General features: G+C 39.3%; 1 protein-coding gene across 3 annotated transcripts in view; it reads right to left on the bottom strand.

The window, feature by feature from the left end:
* Nucleotides 1-692: 692 nt before the first annotated feature.
* Nucleotides 693-15,654, bottom strand: part of mertka (c-mer proto-oncogene tyrosine kinase a) — a 30,782-nt gene continuing 15,820 nt past the window's right edge. For all 3 annotated transcript variants that reach the window (XM_026189867.1, XM_026189868.1, XM_026189869.1), the window contains 18 exons: nucleotides 14,780-15,071; nucleotides 14,594-14,694; nucleotides 14,341-14,511; nucleotides 9,408-9,494; nucleotides 9,198-9,313; nucleotides 8,934-9,123; nucleotides 8,108-8,253; nucleotides 5,371-5,506; nucleotides 4,509-4,659; nucleotides 3,887-3,975; nucleotides 3,700-3,795; nucleotides 3,496-3,576; nucleotides 3,316-3,408; nucleotides 3,081-3,199; nucleotides 2,617-2,726; nucleotides 2,284-2,443; nucleotides 1,754-1,890; nucleotides 693-1,497 (listed from right to left, as the gene is read on the bottom strand). In XM_026189867.1, the coding sequence (XP_026045652.1) occupies nucleotides 1,053-1,497; nucleotides 1,754-1,890; nucleotides 2,284-2,443; nucleotides 2,617-2,726; nucleotides 3,081-3,199; nucleotides 3,316-3,408; nucleotides 3,496-3,576; nucleotides 3,700-3,795; nucleotides 3,887-3,975; nucleotides 4,509-4,659; nucleotides 5,371-5,506; nucleotides 8,108-8,253; nucleotides 8,934-9,123; nucleotides 9,198-9,313; nucleotides 9,408-9,494; nucleotides 14,341-14,511; nucleotides 14,594-14,694; nucleotides 14,780-15,071 (2,720 nt within the window). In that variant the 3' untranslated portion in view covers nucleotides 693-1,052. The remainder of the gene's footprint in view (nucleotides 1,498-1,753; nucleotides 1,891-2,283; nucleotides 2,444-2,616; nucleotides 2,727-3,080; nucleotides 3,200-3,315; nucleotides 3,409-3,495; nucleotides 3,577-3,699; nucleotides 3,796-3,886; nucleotides 3,976-4,508; nucleotides 4,660-5,370; nucleotides 5,507-8,107; nucleotides 8,254-8,933; nucleotides 9,124-9,197; nucleotides 9,314-9,407; nucleotides 9,495-14,340; nucleotides 14,512-14,593; nucleotides 14,695-14,779; nucleotides 15,072-15,654) is intronic.

Here is a 15,654-nt window from a genome sequence, read left to right as displayed (position 1 = left end):
TAAAATTGAATTTAATTGAATTGTCCTTTGCCAGTATATCCACTATTCCTCCTCTGCACATGTCCAAAGTATCTAAAGGTTACCACTTTTACATTGTCTCCAAACCTGAGCTGTCCCTCTGCTGTGCACATTTCTAATCCTGTCCATTCTGGTCACTCCCAAGAAAAATCTTAACATCTGCAGCTCCTGCCTCCTGTCTTTCATTAGTGCCACCATTTCCAAACCATACATCTTAGCAGGTCTCACTACCGTCTTGTAAACCTTCGCTTTCACTGTTGTTGCTTTCCTTATCTCACCAATCAACCCTGATACTCATCTCTGCCCACTCCACCCTACCGGCATTTGACCCCAGGAATTTAAACGACTCCTCGCATTCCACCCGCTCCCCTTCTATTCACATGCATATTCTGTCTTGCTGTTACTGACCTACATTCTTCTTCTTTACAGTGCATACCTCCACCTCTCTCTACTCTCACTACAGATCACAATGTGGTCTGTTATAGTTATACTCTAGGCCTGACCTAATCTGTCATCCTGCAATCAAGAAGGGCTTCAGAGCTGAAAGTTGAAGGCTTTTATGTCATCATTATGGTAATACAGTTCCCTTCTTACTGGAATACCAATAACAATAATTATCACAGGGATCTGTGAGGGAATTCTGCTCATTTTATGTCACACTTATCTATATTTACTTTAAAGAAGTCAATAAATCCTTTATTTTAAAAGAAAAAGATCCTTTTATAAATGTTCTGTACAATTTTCTATTTACACTGCAACACAGAAGTCAATACAGTAAATACTTTTCACATTTCAGAGTATCATAAGCTTATCGAACATGTGCATGAGTGTGTTTGAGGTTGACACGCAAAAAAAAAAAAAGTATAAGCAACAGCAAACACTGACATGTAGGCTGGCCATTTAAAGCATGAAATGCCTCTCCAACAATCTATGAAAGTCCATAGCAGGAAATGTGCAGGTGCTTCCAGTACAACAAGACAAAATTATTAGTACTGTTAACCCATGCGAGGGCTGTAACTGCTCAGTACCAAATGCTATAGCATGAAGGCGGGGTCATATAAGCTGTGATCCATCGCTGTTGCACTGGTCCCATTTGCTTGACTTAAAGAATCATCTGACAAGAGAGGCGTATCCACTGTTGCAGCTCTCGGGGGCGCACTGGAGGAAATCACCACCACATAGCGATCGCTGCCATCATCCTGGTCATCCGCCACGCTCCCGTGAATGTCCGCGGTAACTACTGTATTTTCTGCTGCCATGCGGCTGCAGCAAGGTGAGGAGCTCAACACAGGAGGCTCTGCTTGAAATGCCTCTCGATCGGGGTCCTCCTCAGGAAAGCTGGTGTTGATATAAATGATATCATCCCTGCTGGAAGACTCTGGAAGCTTTTCGGCGAGCTTTTCCAACATTTCTCGCAGCTGGGGAAAGAAGGGTCGGTCTAGCGGATCGGCTCTCCAGCAGCTGTACATGATTTCATACCTAGACCCCAAGTATTGAGAAATAATTAGACTGGAACCTCGATTTTGGTACATTTCAATGCGCATATTTTCAAGGTTGTAAAATTTAGCAATTTATTTTTGAGGTTTACTGTTGTGTTAATATGTTTTTAAAAAAAGCTAGCCTCCAATATAAGATTTAGACCAACAATATTAAATGAAACTTTTATAGCGTCAATATTGTTACTTTCAAAGCAATCAAACCCAAAGTCAACATCTGTGTGAAGAACGACACTCACAGTTCATCCAAACAGTCTGGGGGCTGCTTCAGTCTGTGTCCTTCAACTAGATAATCATAAATTTCATGGTTTTGGACTCCAGGGTATGGCGTCATGCCTCTTGTAGCAATTTCCCACATGGTGACACCAAACGCCCACTGCGTGAGAACAGAATTTCAACTTGAGATTATATTTCATCACAAACTGGTATTTTCCTGCTGATAATACATAGAAATACCATGTATTATCCCAGGTTTAGCTGTACGATATTCTGCATTTTTCAAACAAAAAAGTTTATTTTTTTAAATCTTTATCTGACACTTAAGATAAAAGTGCAAAAGAGGGGGAAAATCGTACAAGTTGAACACACTGATAAATATTGAGACAGAGACAGTGCCCTGTGTAAGTCTAAGACCAAACCTTTTAAAATGCCACTTGTAGCACAAGAGAAAGCAGCAAGAAAAACAAAGAGTGCAGAAAAGTAGTCAGTTCTTTTAGTGACTGGATTTCATAAACAGGTGTGTTACTGGTAAAGCTATGTTTCTACTCACCACATCACTCTTTACAGTAAAAACTCTGTCTGCCAGACTCTCTAATGCGATCCATTTTACAGGCATTTTTGCAATTCTTCCCTGCCTGTAATAATCACCACTGTAGATCTTCTTAGATAGTCCAAAGTCTGCTACACACACTGTCATGTCATCACGCAGCCTGTAAGACAAACAAGGCGTGGACTTCATGACTAATGGAAAAAAAAGCAAATTTGATAAACCTCTGAAATAATAAATCATAGTTCTTTTATTTAAGAAGGCTGCGAATGTTGCCAGGAAAAGTTCAATCAATGCCTGCTCTACTTTGAACATAAATCAGAGGAAGGAACCTACATGCAGTTGCGTGCCGCCAGGTCTCGATGCAGAAAGTTACGACCACTGAGATACTCCATACCCGAAGCAATGTCAACCATGAACTTCAGGAGTGTCTGAGTGGGCAAGAACTGTGCAAGAACACACAATACAGCAGACAGTTTAAATATTGTTTAGTCTAATCATAATCTATTCGTTTCAGGGTCGGGATCTGGAGTGTATTCAAGCTCACATGGGGTGTATTTGTCCAGGTAACAGTCCATCACAGGTCTAACACAAAAAGACTGACATTCACACACTCTTACATAAACGCAGACAGGCACCAGGAAAACATGCAAAATCCACAGAGAGAAGTCCAGCCGACCATGACATTTAACATCTATCTTTCTTACGATAAGGTGACAGTGTCAACCACTACACCACTCTGTCACACTCTAATAAATATGATATTGAATTTGAAAGTTAGTGTTTGGGTAAAATCTTACCATTGGAGTCTCTCTATGGCGTGAACGCAGCAGGAAGCTATGCAGATCTCCGTGTTTCATAAACGGCAGAATTACCATGGGTTTAGGAAAGTGTGCTGAGCCTACTTCCAAGCATACACCTAAAGACAAGAGGATAAGTCAGCACAATCAAAAATAAATGCATGGATATACAAAAGAAAGCGACTAAAGAAAGAAGCAAAGAGAACGTGCAGTAAGATAAGAGGAGATCTCCTACCGAGCAGTTTGATGACATTAGGATGGTTGAAATCTTTCATGCAAGCGGCCTCATTCAGGAACTCTTCAATCTCCCTTTGAGAAAAACTATCCACTGTGTGGTATAATTTTTTTTACATATTTGTTAGTTAAGACATATTTTTTAAAGTTAAGTTAATCTTTACATAACACAAGCACTTACATTTCATTGTCTTCACGGCAACCTTTTCTGAAGTGCCATCTGGTTGTGTGAAATGACCTTCCACCACTGAACCAAACTCACCTGGTAAAAGTTAAGACCAGTCGTAAACCTGCGCACATATACTGCATTTTACTGTAATCGTTTGAACATGTCACTGTAGTTATGGATGCCTACAAATTTAGATACATGAAACTAATTACTCACCCTCTCCAAGAACCTTCCCCACTGAGAGCAGTGTTCTCATTACCATCACATCCTGAAGTTTGGCCTGCAGTTCCTCACTGATCCCAAGGTTCTCAACTGCAGACCAAAGACAAGAACATCATTTTTTTGATAACACGTACATGTTATATGCGTGTTAATCTTCCTGTAGTAGCATTCAAGAACATACGAGTGACTCCTATGGCTGATCGGTTGTAGGACCTCTGTTGCGTGTACTGTATGACAGGCGGCAGCATTTCTTCATCTCTGCACCGCTGCCTGCAGGGGGAGACAGGGTTAAGAAAAAGCAGGAAATGTTGGTAATCCTCTGTCTGATGCTGTAAGAGGTCAGAAATAACATACAGGCTTAAAAATTCAACTAAAGACAAGGTCATAGAGAGGAAACCCTCTCTGTTGCCTTCCAGACTTTGAGGTTGGAATAATGTTTTTCTCTCTGAAAAGCTGCCTGTGAAACATTCCTATCCATATCCTGAGTGGAAACAGTGAGTCATGGACTTCATAATGAAGAATTCCAGAGAATTGACAGCTGTTTGTTGTCCATCTCTCCAGCTGCACAGTTATTACATGACCTACTGTGCAGACTCCAATGACTAAGAGGAAGATAAGGAAGTTTACAAAGTGAATCCGGAAGTTACTACTACTGAAGAAAACATATATCGCAAAGCAGCAGTTTACTGTTAGCTGATTAAAATCAAAGTAAATACAGTTGTCTCATGAACACACTAACCAGCAGCAAGTTCAAAGATCAGGTTATCATACTAGGATAATTACTTGTTAATTGTTAAGCCTACCCAAAACAGGAGTCATAAGCCTTGTTCCGAAAATAGAGAACCCCAGAGAGGATGATCAGCAGGACAAAGACGGTACAAATCACAATCCCCACAACATGGTTGGTGTGTGCTACCGCTGTCTCAGGGCCGGATGAAGGGCGTACGGTGGATTCTGAGATAAGAAGAAGAAACAAAGGAGAACACTTAGAAATCTGACATCCAGCAATTTAAGTTAAGGATCAGTTATCTGAAGTAGAGTTCGTCAGCTCACGCAACACATCCAACATTTTTTATTCTGTGATGATAGTTTTCAACAGAAGTTCTTATTCAAATGTTTCCCCCTTTTTTGAAACTTTAATATATTCAGTCAGTGTTGCATTGAGATGAAAGCTAGCAGCTCGTTAGCATGCTTAAAACTGAAACACCAGAGTCTTGATTTTTGCCATGTTCACAATTTATATTTAGCACTGATCCCAAAGTACACCTGCACCTGATAGTAAAGTCAGTACTTTTGGAGGATTTTGGTCAACATTTTGATGAGATGAAACTCTAAATTAACAGCTCCACATGAAAGACCAGGAAGCCAAAGTTATTTAACTCTCTAGGGACCAAAAGTGTGTGTACTGTATTTCATGGTGATTCATCCAAGAGTTTAAAAGATTTTAATCTCAGATGAAAGTAGCTGAAAAATAGGCAGTATTTCAGTCCTGTGAGCTTTCCTGCTAGTGTTTCCAAAAATACTGCAACCATAATAGGCACTGGTATCTATTCATAAGGCAATAATGGTATTTTAGTACAGTAGTACGACATCAGCTGAACAATGCTGTGCAATTTATCAAATTATCAGCTCAAGATGAGGAAATAAACAGAACGAGCCACTTACTGTCCTCTGGCACAAACAATTCAACTCGTGGGCTGACCATGCCTCTTCCTGCCTGCGTGCATGCGGCCACCTCCACACTGTAGGTTTTGTTGAATTCCTCCACAGCCACACGTGTCCAAGTGGTAAGACTATGGACCTGAAATAACATACAATAAAAGACATAAAGTGAATTGCGTCTACTGTCATAGCTGACTGAACAAAAAGAAAAACATGCTATGGTAAGGTTAATCATTATCACCTTGGAGAGAAAAGTTCAAACAGAAGGCTATAGTTCACAAGAGTTTGAAAGTTACATTAGGTTAAGTTGAACTAAAAGAAGAAGCAGATTTTAAGGAAAATAAAAGCTTGTTGGTGCAAGAATACGCTGAGGAACGTCTTGTGCATTTGTGCAACAGCACAAAATCCAGCTCAGCAACTTTTTATGCATGCTCTCATTTTCTCTCCTTTTTTTCCTCATTTCCACTAAATGCAAAAATTAATTGATTAAAAAAAACCATCCCAAAGCGCATGCATGCTGATTTCACAGAGCTGCTCCCCTTTTGGGAAATCCAAAGGGAACCGTGTAGTAGTGATTACTGTATATAATAAAAGTCCCCATTTAAAAAAAAGGGAAGGACACAAACTTTCAGGATAGGCTCATGTGCTCAATGGGAGGGAGCATGTGACAGACTTAACCCTGTATTTCACAACACCATACGCTAAACGGTACATCTCAGTCTGCACTGTTTTGTGCTGACAGGCAGTTCTAAACCCATGATTAACACCTCTCATGTCTGTGACAACAAAAAAGGGCAACGTGAGGTTAAATATTCCTTCAGAAATAAACAATCAGAAAATGTTAATCTCAGATTCAAGAGAAATAATTGGCACCATTGATTTCTAATGCCAAAAAATTCACAATTACGAGCATCTATCCTCTGATTTAAAACTGATTGACATATTTTAACTATTTACCCTGACTTTGTCTATCCTGACAGCGGATTGGCTGTACTGTGTTTGTATGTATTTCCAGTCAAAGTTACAGTAATGACATAATCAACTGAATGAACAATACATAGGAATATCTGGAACTCACATTCACGTCCTATTGTTTTCATACCATAGTTACTTTGTGATGACTCACGGGCACATGCCAAATGGAGAAAACTACCAATGGCCAGTTTTTACACCCTCAGCTTCCTTTAACTACAACACAGACGGGAAGGACGGAGTCACTCTATTGTAGGTGAGCGCACTAATACAGGAAGAGAAGTGTGACTACATGCAAACAACATTATGAGCTATTAAAGCTGATCTAAAGAAACTAGTTTCCTTCGAATCCCTTTCCCGGCCTCGATGATGCCTTGTGGCAAATGAATAAACTGTTGTTCGCAAATAACTGACCTGTGGTTCAGTAGAGAAGACAAAGGGAGGGTCAGCTATTCCCAGTATGCAGCACTCATTCTTTTCATATTTTCATACATTAGTCATTGTTATAAAAAAAAAACACCCTCTTAAATAGGAGCATCAGAGATAACACCTTATGTTTTCAATATGAACCTTACATAAGCAATTCTTCATAATATTTCATATTTGTATTGTACGAGGAGAAAAGGCTCAAACAGCTTCTACATCATTAGACTCCTGAATGAAACAATAAACACTGCACAAGCATAAATACAATCTCTTCTCTTTAACTCTTTGATCTCTTTAACTCATTTCATTGTTTGCACATTTATTACTTGGACTTTCTCTTGGATACTTATTTTGTGTTTGTGTGTCTATTTCTTTCTTATTAGAATTTTTATTCTATGTTGTTTATTATATAAAAATTCTTATGCTGGAATTGTTAAAGATATGCCCTCTCTCTGAACTCGCTGAAAGCCAGGAGTAGAAAAACATATCAGAAACTGAGCATGAACCAGAGAAGTCTACTCAAATGCACACTTTGAAACTATTTGAAACTGTCTAGTATGAATATATTCAACACTGAAACTGTAACAGTCCATAGAGTGCTTAAAAAATTCTTTAGAACACCTGTCATAAAATAGTAAAATGTAAATATTTTAGAAACATCTCAAAAACCTATATTATTAAATTAACCAATATTGTTAATTTAGAGTAGCTGTGGCATAAACCTTACACTGGGTGGTGGTCTAATAATTTTTGAAGCGCTGTAAAAGGAAAAATTAAATAAAATAAGGAAACACATGATGGATCCCTTGTAAGATTTTCATCACTCGTAGTTTTCACCTGTTTTTGATACAGTTTACAGTTAACCTTAAGCCTGAATGACATGCGTTTCGGAAGAATCCTTTGGTTGTATTTAATGTGAATGGTTGGGAAACAGAAAGTGGTAGAAAGCTTAATTTTTTAGGAATGTACAAAATACAACAGCCTTTCCTTCATTCGCGTAAGCACATCTTTAATCCTTTAAAGCTAAATATATCATTTTTAACATGTGATTTTTGTGAGTTTTTGAGGCTTCTACATCATTCTTCTCGTTCAATTTTTTATTTATTTTATTTTTTTAAAAGCCACAAATTCAGGGTTTAAAGGTTTAAACTTTTCTTGAGTTACCACTTTAGGTACAGGTGTTCTGAAAGAGCAAGTTTAAAGTTGAATGCGTACATTTCTTTTCTTTTTCTTAAAATAATAATAACAGTTAGAAGAAGAATAAAAGAAACGAGAATTGTCAGTTGTAAAACAATAAAAAAAAAAAGATTATATTTAATTACTTTATCGCAGATAAGCTCACCTTTTTCTGGCGTGTGCCATATCTAACAATGACATCATAACCACTTAGGATCCCGTTTATCTTATCGCTGGGCGGAGGTTTCCACTCGATCACCAAGCTCGAGCCTTCAAGCTGCACTGTGACATTTCCGGGATGAATTGATGGCACTAAGAACGCAACGAGAAATGGAAAATGGGATTATGACATAATTCACAGTCATTGCAAACCTATAAAGTGAAAGAAAAATTAGTTGGACTACTCTTCAAAAAAAATCTTTGATTACGGTTTGGTATGCGGTCACTTCTGGTCACAGCATATCAAATCATTCAACTAAAATATCCCCTCTGGTGGATTTAGGAAGGAAGTTGAAAGCAGCTCCACCCAGTAAGAACTTTGTGTTTTCTCAGTGAAACCACCCCTATTTCCTATGTTACTCTTCAGGAAAACAACAGAGGTTTTTAGTGGATAAAACATTTTTTCTGAACAGGGCTTGCTGTGGGCAGATCAGGTAGTTGTGCAAGTGCAGAAAATTCCAGTTATTATTGCACTGCAACTGTGAGCAAGCTTACATTAAGCACATTTTGGATAGTAAAGTAGTCAGTTAATTACACAGTGCTCCTGAAAGCTAAACAAGAATGATGGGAAGGAGGCAGGAGCACAACACACAGGTCCTGTATTGTAAATATCATCATCGTTTGTAAGACAAACACAGACTGAGCATTTTTATATGCTGGGTTTTAAATGCTGGGATGAGTTTAATTTCATTTAGGAATACTTTGCATTGTTAAAGTTTTCTTGGTGTGCATTATAATTCAACCTTCAAATCGTTCCTGTAGCATCAACACACCTCCTTCTGTGGTGTTGCTCTCGACCCACTTGCTGTTTGGAGAGGCGCCCTGTTCGTTACTGCAGGAAACACTCAGGTTGTACTTCGTCATAGCCTGCAGTCCAGGGACTTCACTGTGAAAAGGCGGCACTGTGACGTTGATGAACCTGGTGGTCGTCACTTCCCCTTCCCTCCGACTGACCTCTCTAACCTTAGATCGGAGAACATGTGATCAGTATGACGCTGTTAAACAATGGCACAGTTTGGATTAAACATGGGGCTTACTCTGATTCGGCACGTGGTGAGTGGAGAGAAGCCATCGTGCCCAGGAGTCCAGCTCAACGTCAGCTTATTGGACTGCCTCTCTGTCACAGTAACATGAGTGGGAGGTCTGGGATGAACTAGAAAATACCACAAAAACCAGCATCAGCTACCATCTTCTAAAGCAGAAAAATCATCTGGAATATTATTAGACCTGGAAGCTGCCAGTTTTACCTTTAACATTGACGTGTGCTTCTCTGGATGTGGTGATGCCCTTTGTGTTGTTAGCTTCACAGCTGAACCGAGTGTATTTATCCACACCTGCAGTTGAGATTTTTGAGTGAATCATGTAGCACTTCAGGGCAGCGTGAAACAAAAACAACCAGTCTTCAAGGTTATGACAGCACTGACTCAGCCCTGCTGTTATTAATCTATAACACAAAGGCAGAGCACAAACCAGCAACACACATCGTCACCACTCTCAAACTGATTTGTTTATGTGTCAAAGATGAATCTGGGGCAAAACTGGCATGTCATTCTGAATCAAGAAGTGAGAGTGAGGCCCGGCTGAAACATCATAGGAAAAAAAAAGTCTCATTTAAGAATGATTCACTCCTTTATCATAATTCCAAATTTCACAAAGAAGTGCCTCTTACAATAAAAGATCAAACTGAGCCTCTCCAGTATGATGGACTGTAGTAACAATCCTTTTCGATGGGTCTGTTTTCCTCAGCACACAATTTCTGTCTTTCAACAGCAACAGATCTGCCCAGTTAGAAAAGGACGGGGACATTGAGCGATAATGAGCCTTTTGTGCTCTGCTTCCATCTCAGAAACTTTTCCACAAAGCAATTCACAGTCCAGCTTGTGAGAGATAACTGGAACTGATGTGAGAGGTTGCCTTTCTATGCTCAGGAGAACCAGGGTTAAGTGTGCTTCACTTATCACCTAAACACAGGCTACAGTAGATTTGTTTGCAAAAAGACAGAGAGCTGTACTTAGATTAAATTAAATAATCAAGTTACACGTGAGTGAAAATGCGCAAATCTAATTTTGACATAGCGCACTGCAAACTGCATGGCATACAGACAGTAGCAGCATAGTAGGAAGTAAGCAGGTTCAAAACAACACGTGCTTGCTGTCTATACTAACCATATGAGCAATCAGGAGACTTCCCAGAGGTTTCATGTTAACCAAACATATGAAAAAAAAGTATTGGGTTACACAGCAAGGGCATTTCATAAATAACAGTGCAAACTAAATGTACACAATAGGTGTGTATTTGCTGGAAAGGGGAATTGATTAAAAAGGTGGAGAATTATCGTTTCTGCTTTTATTCTACTTGGAAATAAATCAAAGTGAAAATCAGCAACACAATAGGAAAATTAAATTCAAGAGGAAATGTAAAGTTGCGAGTGGGATGGAGAAACCAAAATGCATCATGTAAGTCCTGCAGTGTGGTTCTCCCAACCTCTATTTATCCGGTTTGGAGTTGCTCCAGGTTACTGAGCTGTATGAGATGTATGTTATTTTTCCAATTTCTTCTCAGGGAGTAAATATAGCCAAAAGCCACTCTGCCAGACTGCAGCTAATCCAAGCATTTCACTCATTATTGCTTTGTGTGCCAGATTTACTCCCTCAGTTTCTTTCAAGCTGAAGTGATAAACTTGTTGCTTCTTCCTTAACACCAGAGACTGAATCTTATGCAGCTTCTTGCTGCTGAGCCAGATTAAATATTGAAGCATAAAATGCTTTCCAATCTCAACTTAATTCCTCGTTAGCCTGTACTACTGTTTAGGAATATCATTTCTTTAAATACAAGTAGCAATAGTTTACCACAATTAAGCAACAAAAAGCACTGTGATGATACCCTGGAGTCCCAAATTTAGCAAACCAAGACTCATAGTATGCATGAGATGACTACACAGAGATCTGGGTTTACGTGGTTCTACTGTAGCAATGTTTGGTCCTGCACAGGGACCTGGTAGCCTGCAGCCCTCTGTGTCTAGCCCCTCCCTACTGGGTAGTGAGCCGTCCTGTGAATGAGGTCTTTGTCCCCGGAGCCAACCCCCGAACAGGCTCCCTATGCAGCTCCCCCTCCTCCTTCCCTTTACTGCCCGGGCGATTGCACATGCTGGACCAAAGCACAACTCTGAACCTTTAACCCCCTCAGCTTTGGCTGTATCACTACGCATTGGCTACTGCAGGGGTGTTTAGCCTGTGGCAAAGTCAAAATGAAGGATCAGGGCATAAAGAGCAAATGTTGTACTTCTAATAACAAATATTGTCTTTTAGGGAAGAAAGAGGGGGTCATAAACTTGAGGTGATAAAGTGAGAGTCTACTTATAAAATGTTATACAATTTCTGTACAACATGGGACTAAAACTCATTTTACAACAAGCCTTGATATTCAAATACCTTCCTTTAAATACAAGTAGCAATAATTTACCACAATTAAGCAACAATTAATTGTCATTGTTGCTTAATTGAGAAACATGAGAAAGAATAAGCTGACATTGATGTTAACATTAATGTACAGCTAAATAATCAGTTAGTCAGTCAAGACTTTGTTCCTAACAAATATTATAATGATTTTTAAGACAAAATGCCTGAATTCTCTGGTTATTTCTGTTTTAAAACTTAAACTAATGTCTTTCAGTTCTGTCCTGATCTAACACATAAAGTGATATGAACATGAAAACTTTAGGGAACATTTCGTACTGGGTGTTTTATACACAGTCTCCCATTTTCAGGGACTAAAAGTTTACTATCAGTTGAATGATAAGAACTTTCATGGTCAGGGTAGGCCTTTCATTTCATGACAAATGAAGCAAACATAATATCTGGAGTTGATTTGATGTATTGTTGTGGGGGGGTTTATAGCTTTTCCTGGTAATTTTAAATACAAGACCAAAGAGATGTCCATACCGGTGAGGGGGGTCATCATTAGGTTGATGAAACAAAATGAAGCTATTAGAGAGACAGCACAATTCTAAAAAAAAAGCAATAAACTGACCAGTTCAGGACCAATGAAAGCCCTGAAAGACCACAGAGAACTAAAGTGCGTGATCACAGAATTATTTCCATGGTGATGAAAAACAGCTTCAAAACTACATCTAATCAAGTCAAGAACACTATCAAGGAGGTAGACGTAACAATATCATGATCTACGGCCAACAGACGACTTCAAAAATTAAAATACAGATGGTTTACAATGAGCAACGAACTACTGGTCACACTCAAAAACAAGAAGGCCAAATGACACTTTGCTAGAAAACATCTAAAAGAATCTGACCAGCTCTACAAAAAGTTTTGTACAGATGAAACCAAGGTTAACTTATACCAGAAAGACATAAAGTAAAAGTATGAAGAAGGAAAGAAACAGCTGATTTACAAGCACTTTAAGGGCTTAAAATCTGGGACTCCCCACTAGTTGCTCTTAGAACTGAAGAAGCTTCTCAGATGAGAAGTGAAACGTCTTCAAGGAAACTTAAAGTAATCCAGATACTTTTCTTTCGAATCTCCTTAGATGGTCCAAAGTATTCTATAATATCTATCCAGGACGGTGGAGATAACCAGGAACCGGTAATTGGGCTTCAGTTTTAGGGAGCTGTTGGGTCATCAATGTTTTCTATAGTCACTGAGTAGACTGATCACTAGTGTTTACTGATGATGTGACTGCTGACAGTAGTGGGATTAACTGTGAAGTTTAAAGGATTATGGTCTCGGCTCAAATTCTTTCAATTGCTGCAAAACTGATCAGAGAGCTCATCACACTACAAATGGAGTGAAGGCCCAAAGCACAATAAAGGCAATCCAAGAGTTTCTCAAGCAAAAGAAATGGGATATTCTTCAATGTGCAGGTCAGTCACCTGACCTCAACACTATAGAGCATGATTGCTCTTATTAAATACAAATTTAAATAATAAAACAGACCCACAAGCCTTGAACCTCTGTAAATGGACTGGGTATATATTAACTGGGTATAAAACTGGTTTTATACCCAGTTAATGCAATTTTTTTGTAAAAGCAGTAGAATTAAAACTGGATGTCTGCAATTGTTTGATTGTTTGATAAAGACATAATGACAGTGTAGTGGTGTACAGAGAAAAAACTAAAAATTTGTTCAACAAATTAAGAACCTAACTCTAAACTGTTTGTTTGTTCATAGAGAAACCAAAATGCAGCATGTCTCGTGGCCTGTTGGTTAAGGTTCAAAACTGAAACACTGTCAACCAAATCTTTGCTGCCCTTATTTTTCCGATCACTTTCAATGGTCATAAGAATCTGCAAAATGTGGTGTTTTGGGAAAATTTACAGTCTTAATGCTAAACTAGCCTAACCAGCTGCTGTCTCCAGCTGTTTGCTGGCAACAAGCACGTTTCTGTCATTATTGAGCTACTGCTTAACTGAAGCTTACAGCAAATGTTGTTTTTTCACATTTAGCACTTTCTCCAGTGCATTCACGATACAGTCAGCAGAGCATTGTTACAAATGCGTACTAACCATGCATGAATGAACGCTGATAACCATTCAGCAGTACAGCAGACAGCCCAAGTGACACAGGACATGGTGACAAATCTCACTGCAGTAAGCAAGGTACAGATGCTGAGGCAGCATAGATGAGTCAGAATAGAATCTACCAACGGAGTGACGATACCCTAAATCAGACTAACTCCATACTTTGTAGCCATCTGAGCGCCAAATACTTCTTTATCTTTGCTGGTAAATGCTTCCACCCTTAGCCTCAAAAGGCAGGGATAGCTCAGTAGGTAGTGGTCGCTTGTTCAAAAAGCAGTTTCAATAAATTTGCACAGATGGAGCAGACATCAAGGGAACTCTTGCTCAACAAAAGTTTACAAAAAAAGGCAAAGAAGGTAACAAAGTATTGCTGTGACAACCCATAATGTGCATCTTCAGCCTCTTTCTGTCTCACTTAAGGTGTCTTGCAGACTTGATTATGCAGAGTCATATGTCTTATGTACGTTCATTCTGCATTGAGTAAGGAGAAAAACAAGAAACAACACTTGTTTTAGGAAGCTTTGTTCCCCCCAAGAGGAACAGGCAAAGAGAAGGAAGTGCTAATAGATAAATCCTTGTGAAACAAAGTCTTTATGTATGAGGTTGTGATACAGAGATAAAGATTATTTTGGGTGGCAACACTCACCTGGTACAGAGAAGTTGCTGGGAGAGCTGAAAACCTCAGTATAAGGTGATCCATCACGGAACCAGCGGATATGAACAGGGCCTGGTGGTCCCACCGCTTCACAGGACAGGGTGAAAGGTGTGTATATTGTTACGTTCTTGTCCTCTGGTTGCTTGACAAATGTTGGCAGCCCTAAGTCAGATTAAAGAAGTGTGAAAGAACTGCGGAACGTGTGGACAAAGAAGTTTTGAATACTCTGGATACTAAAACTCACCTTCTACCCGCATGCTGATCGGATCAGACTCTACCAACATGTTGCTGATACTCAGTCGGCATCGATAATCTCCAGCATCCACTCTCTGCACATGTTTAATGCTGTAATATGTAATGCATAAGGACACTTCAGTTTATGTACCTAACCTGTCATATCACACACATTTCACCTTCATGTGATACATACATGACAGTGGAGAGGAGAGTTGATACCCCATCTGTGATGGAGTGGAGCTCATTCATCACCACATGGATGTTTGGCGACAGCTCCTTACTATCCTTCACCCACAGGATGGCGGGCTCCAGTCTGGTATCAGGAATTTCAATGGAACAGTTCAGTTTGGCTTCATGGCCCTCTGACAGCTGAATGGTGCCTACGGTGGGCTTAAAGCGGAGTTTCCTGAGCTCATCTGGACTCAGATACATCCGAGAAACAACTCGAGGTATCACAAGAGGCTCCGAGGTCCCGGAAGGTTGTGCTGTTTACAAAAGGCATGTTAGCTTATGTTAGAATGAATAAATGGTAAAAGGGAAATATACTTGATAAAGATATGGTATTGATTTTACAAGAAAATATTTCATGGAACACTGCTAAGCTTTAAAACAATGTAGAGTAGGTCTGACAGTAAGTAAAGTAAGATTTGAAGTTTGGTGGGAAGGGGTTTTCTCAAACAACTGATTATTAATTTAAAACATTCCAACAACATCTGGATGTTTCGTTTTTGTTTTTTTGTTTTTTATTTTATTTTATTGATTAGCATTCAAATTCATGAATGGATGTTTCGTTTTCACTGTGAGAAACGTTTCTTCACCCATCCCAGTGACTTCTTCAGACCGAAACTAGTACCATTGCCTAACAATGACCTCACGACCCATTGTCAGTCAGTGGTACCATTTTCAATAGATGAACTGTTTATAAGGTTGGGGAAACCTGCAGGCAGTTGAGACTGAAGAGGTCACTTAGGTGAAAACGCACTCTCCCACTGAAACGCAACGTGTTTGAGCATGCATCGGGACAGTTAGAAACATTATAAAATTTCAGAGAAAAAAGTGGAAATTATC

Source organism: Astatotilapia calliptera, chromosome 13 (genome assembly GCF_900246225.1).
Source record: "Astatotilapia calliptera chromosome 13, fAstCal1.2, whole genome shotgun sequence".
Lineage (NCBI taxonomy): Eukaryota > Metazoa > Chordata > Actinopteri > Cichliformes > Cichlidae > Astatotilapia > Astatotilapia calliptera.
This window is presented reverse-complemented; position numbering and strand designations above follow the sequence as displayed.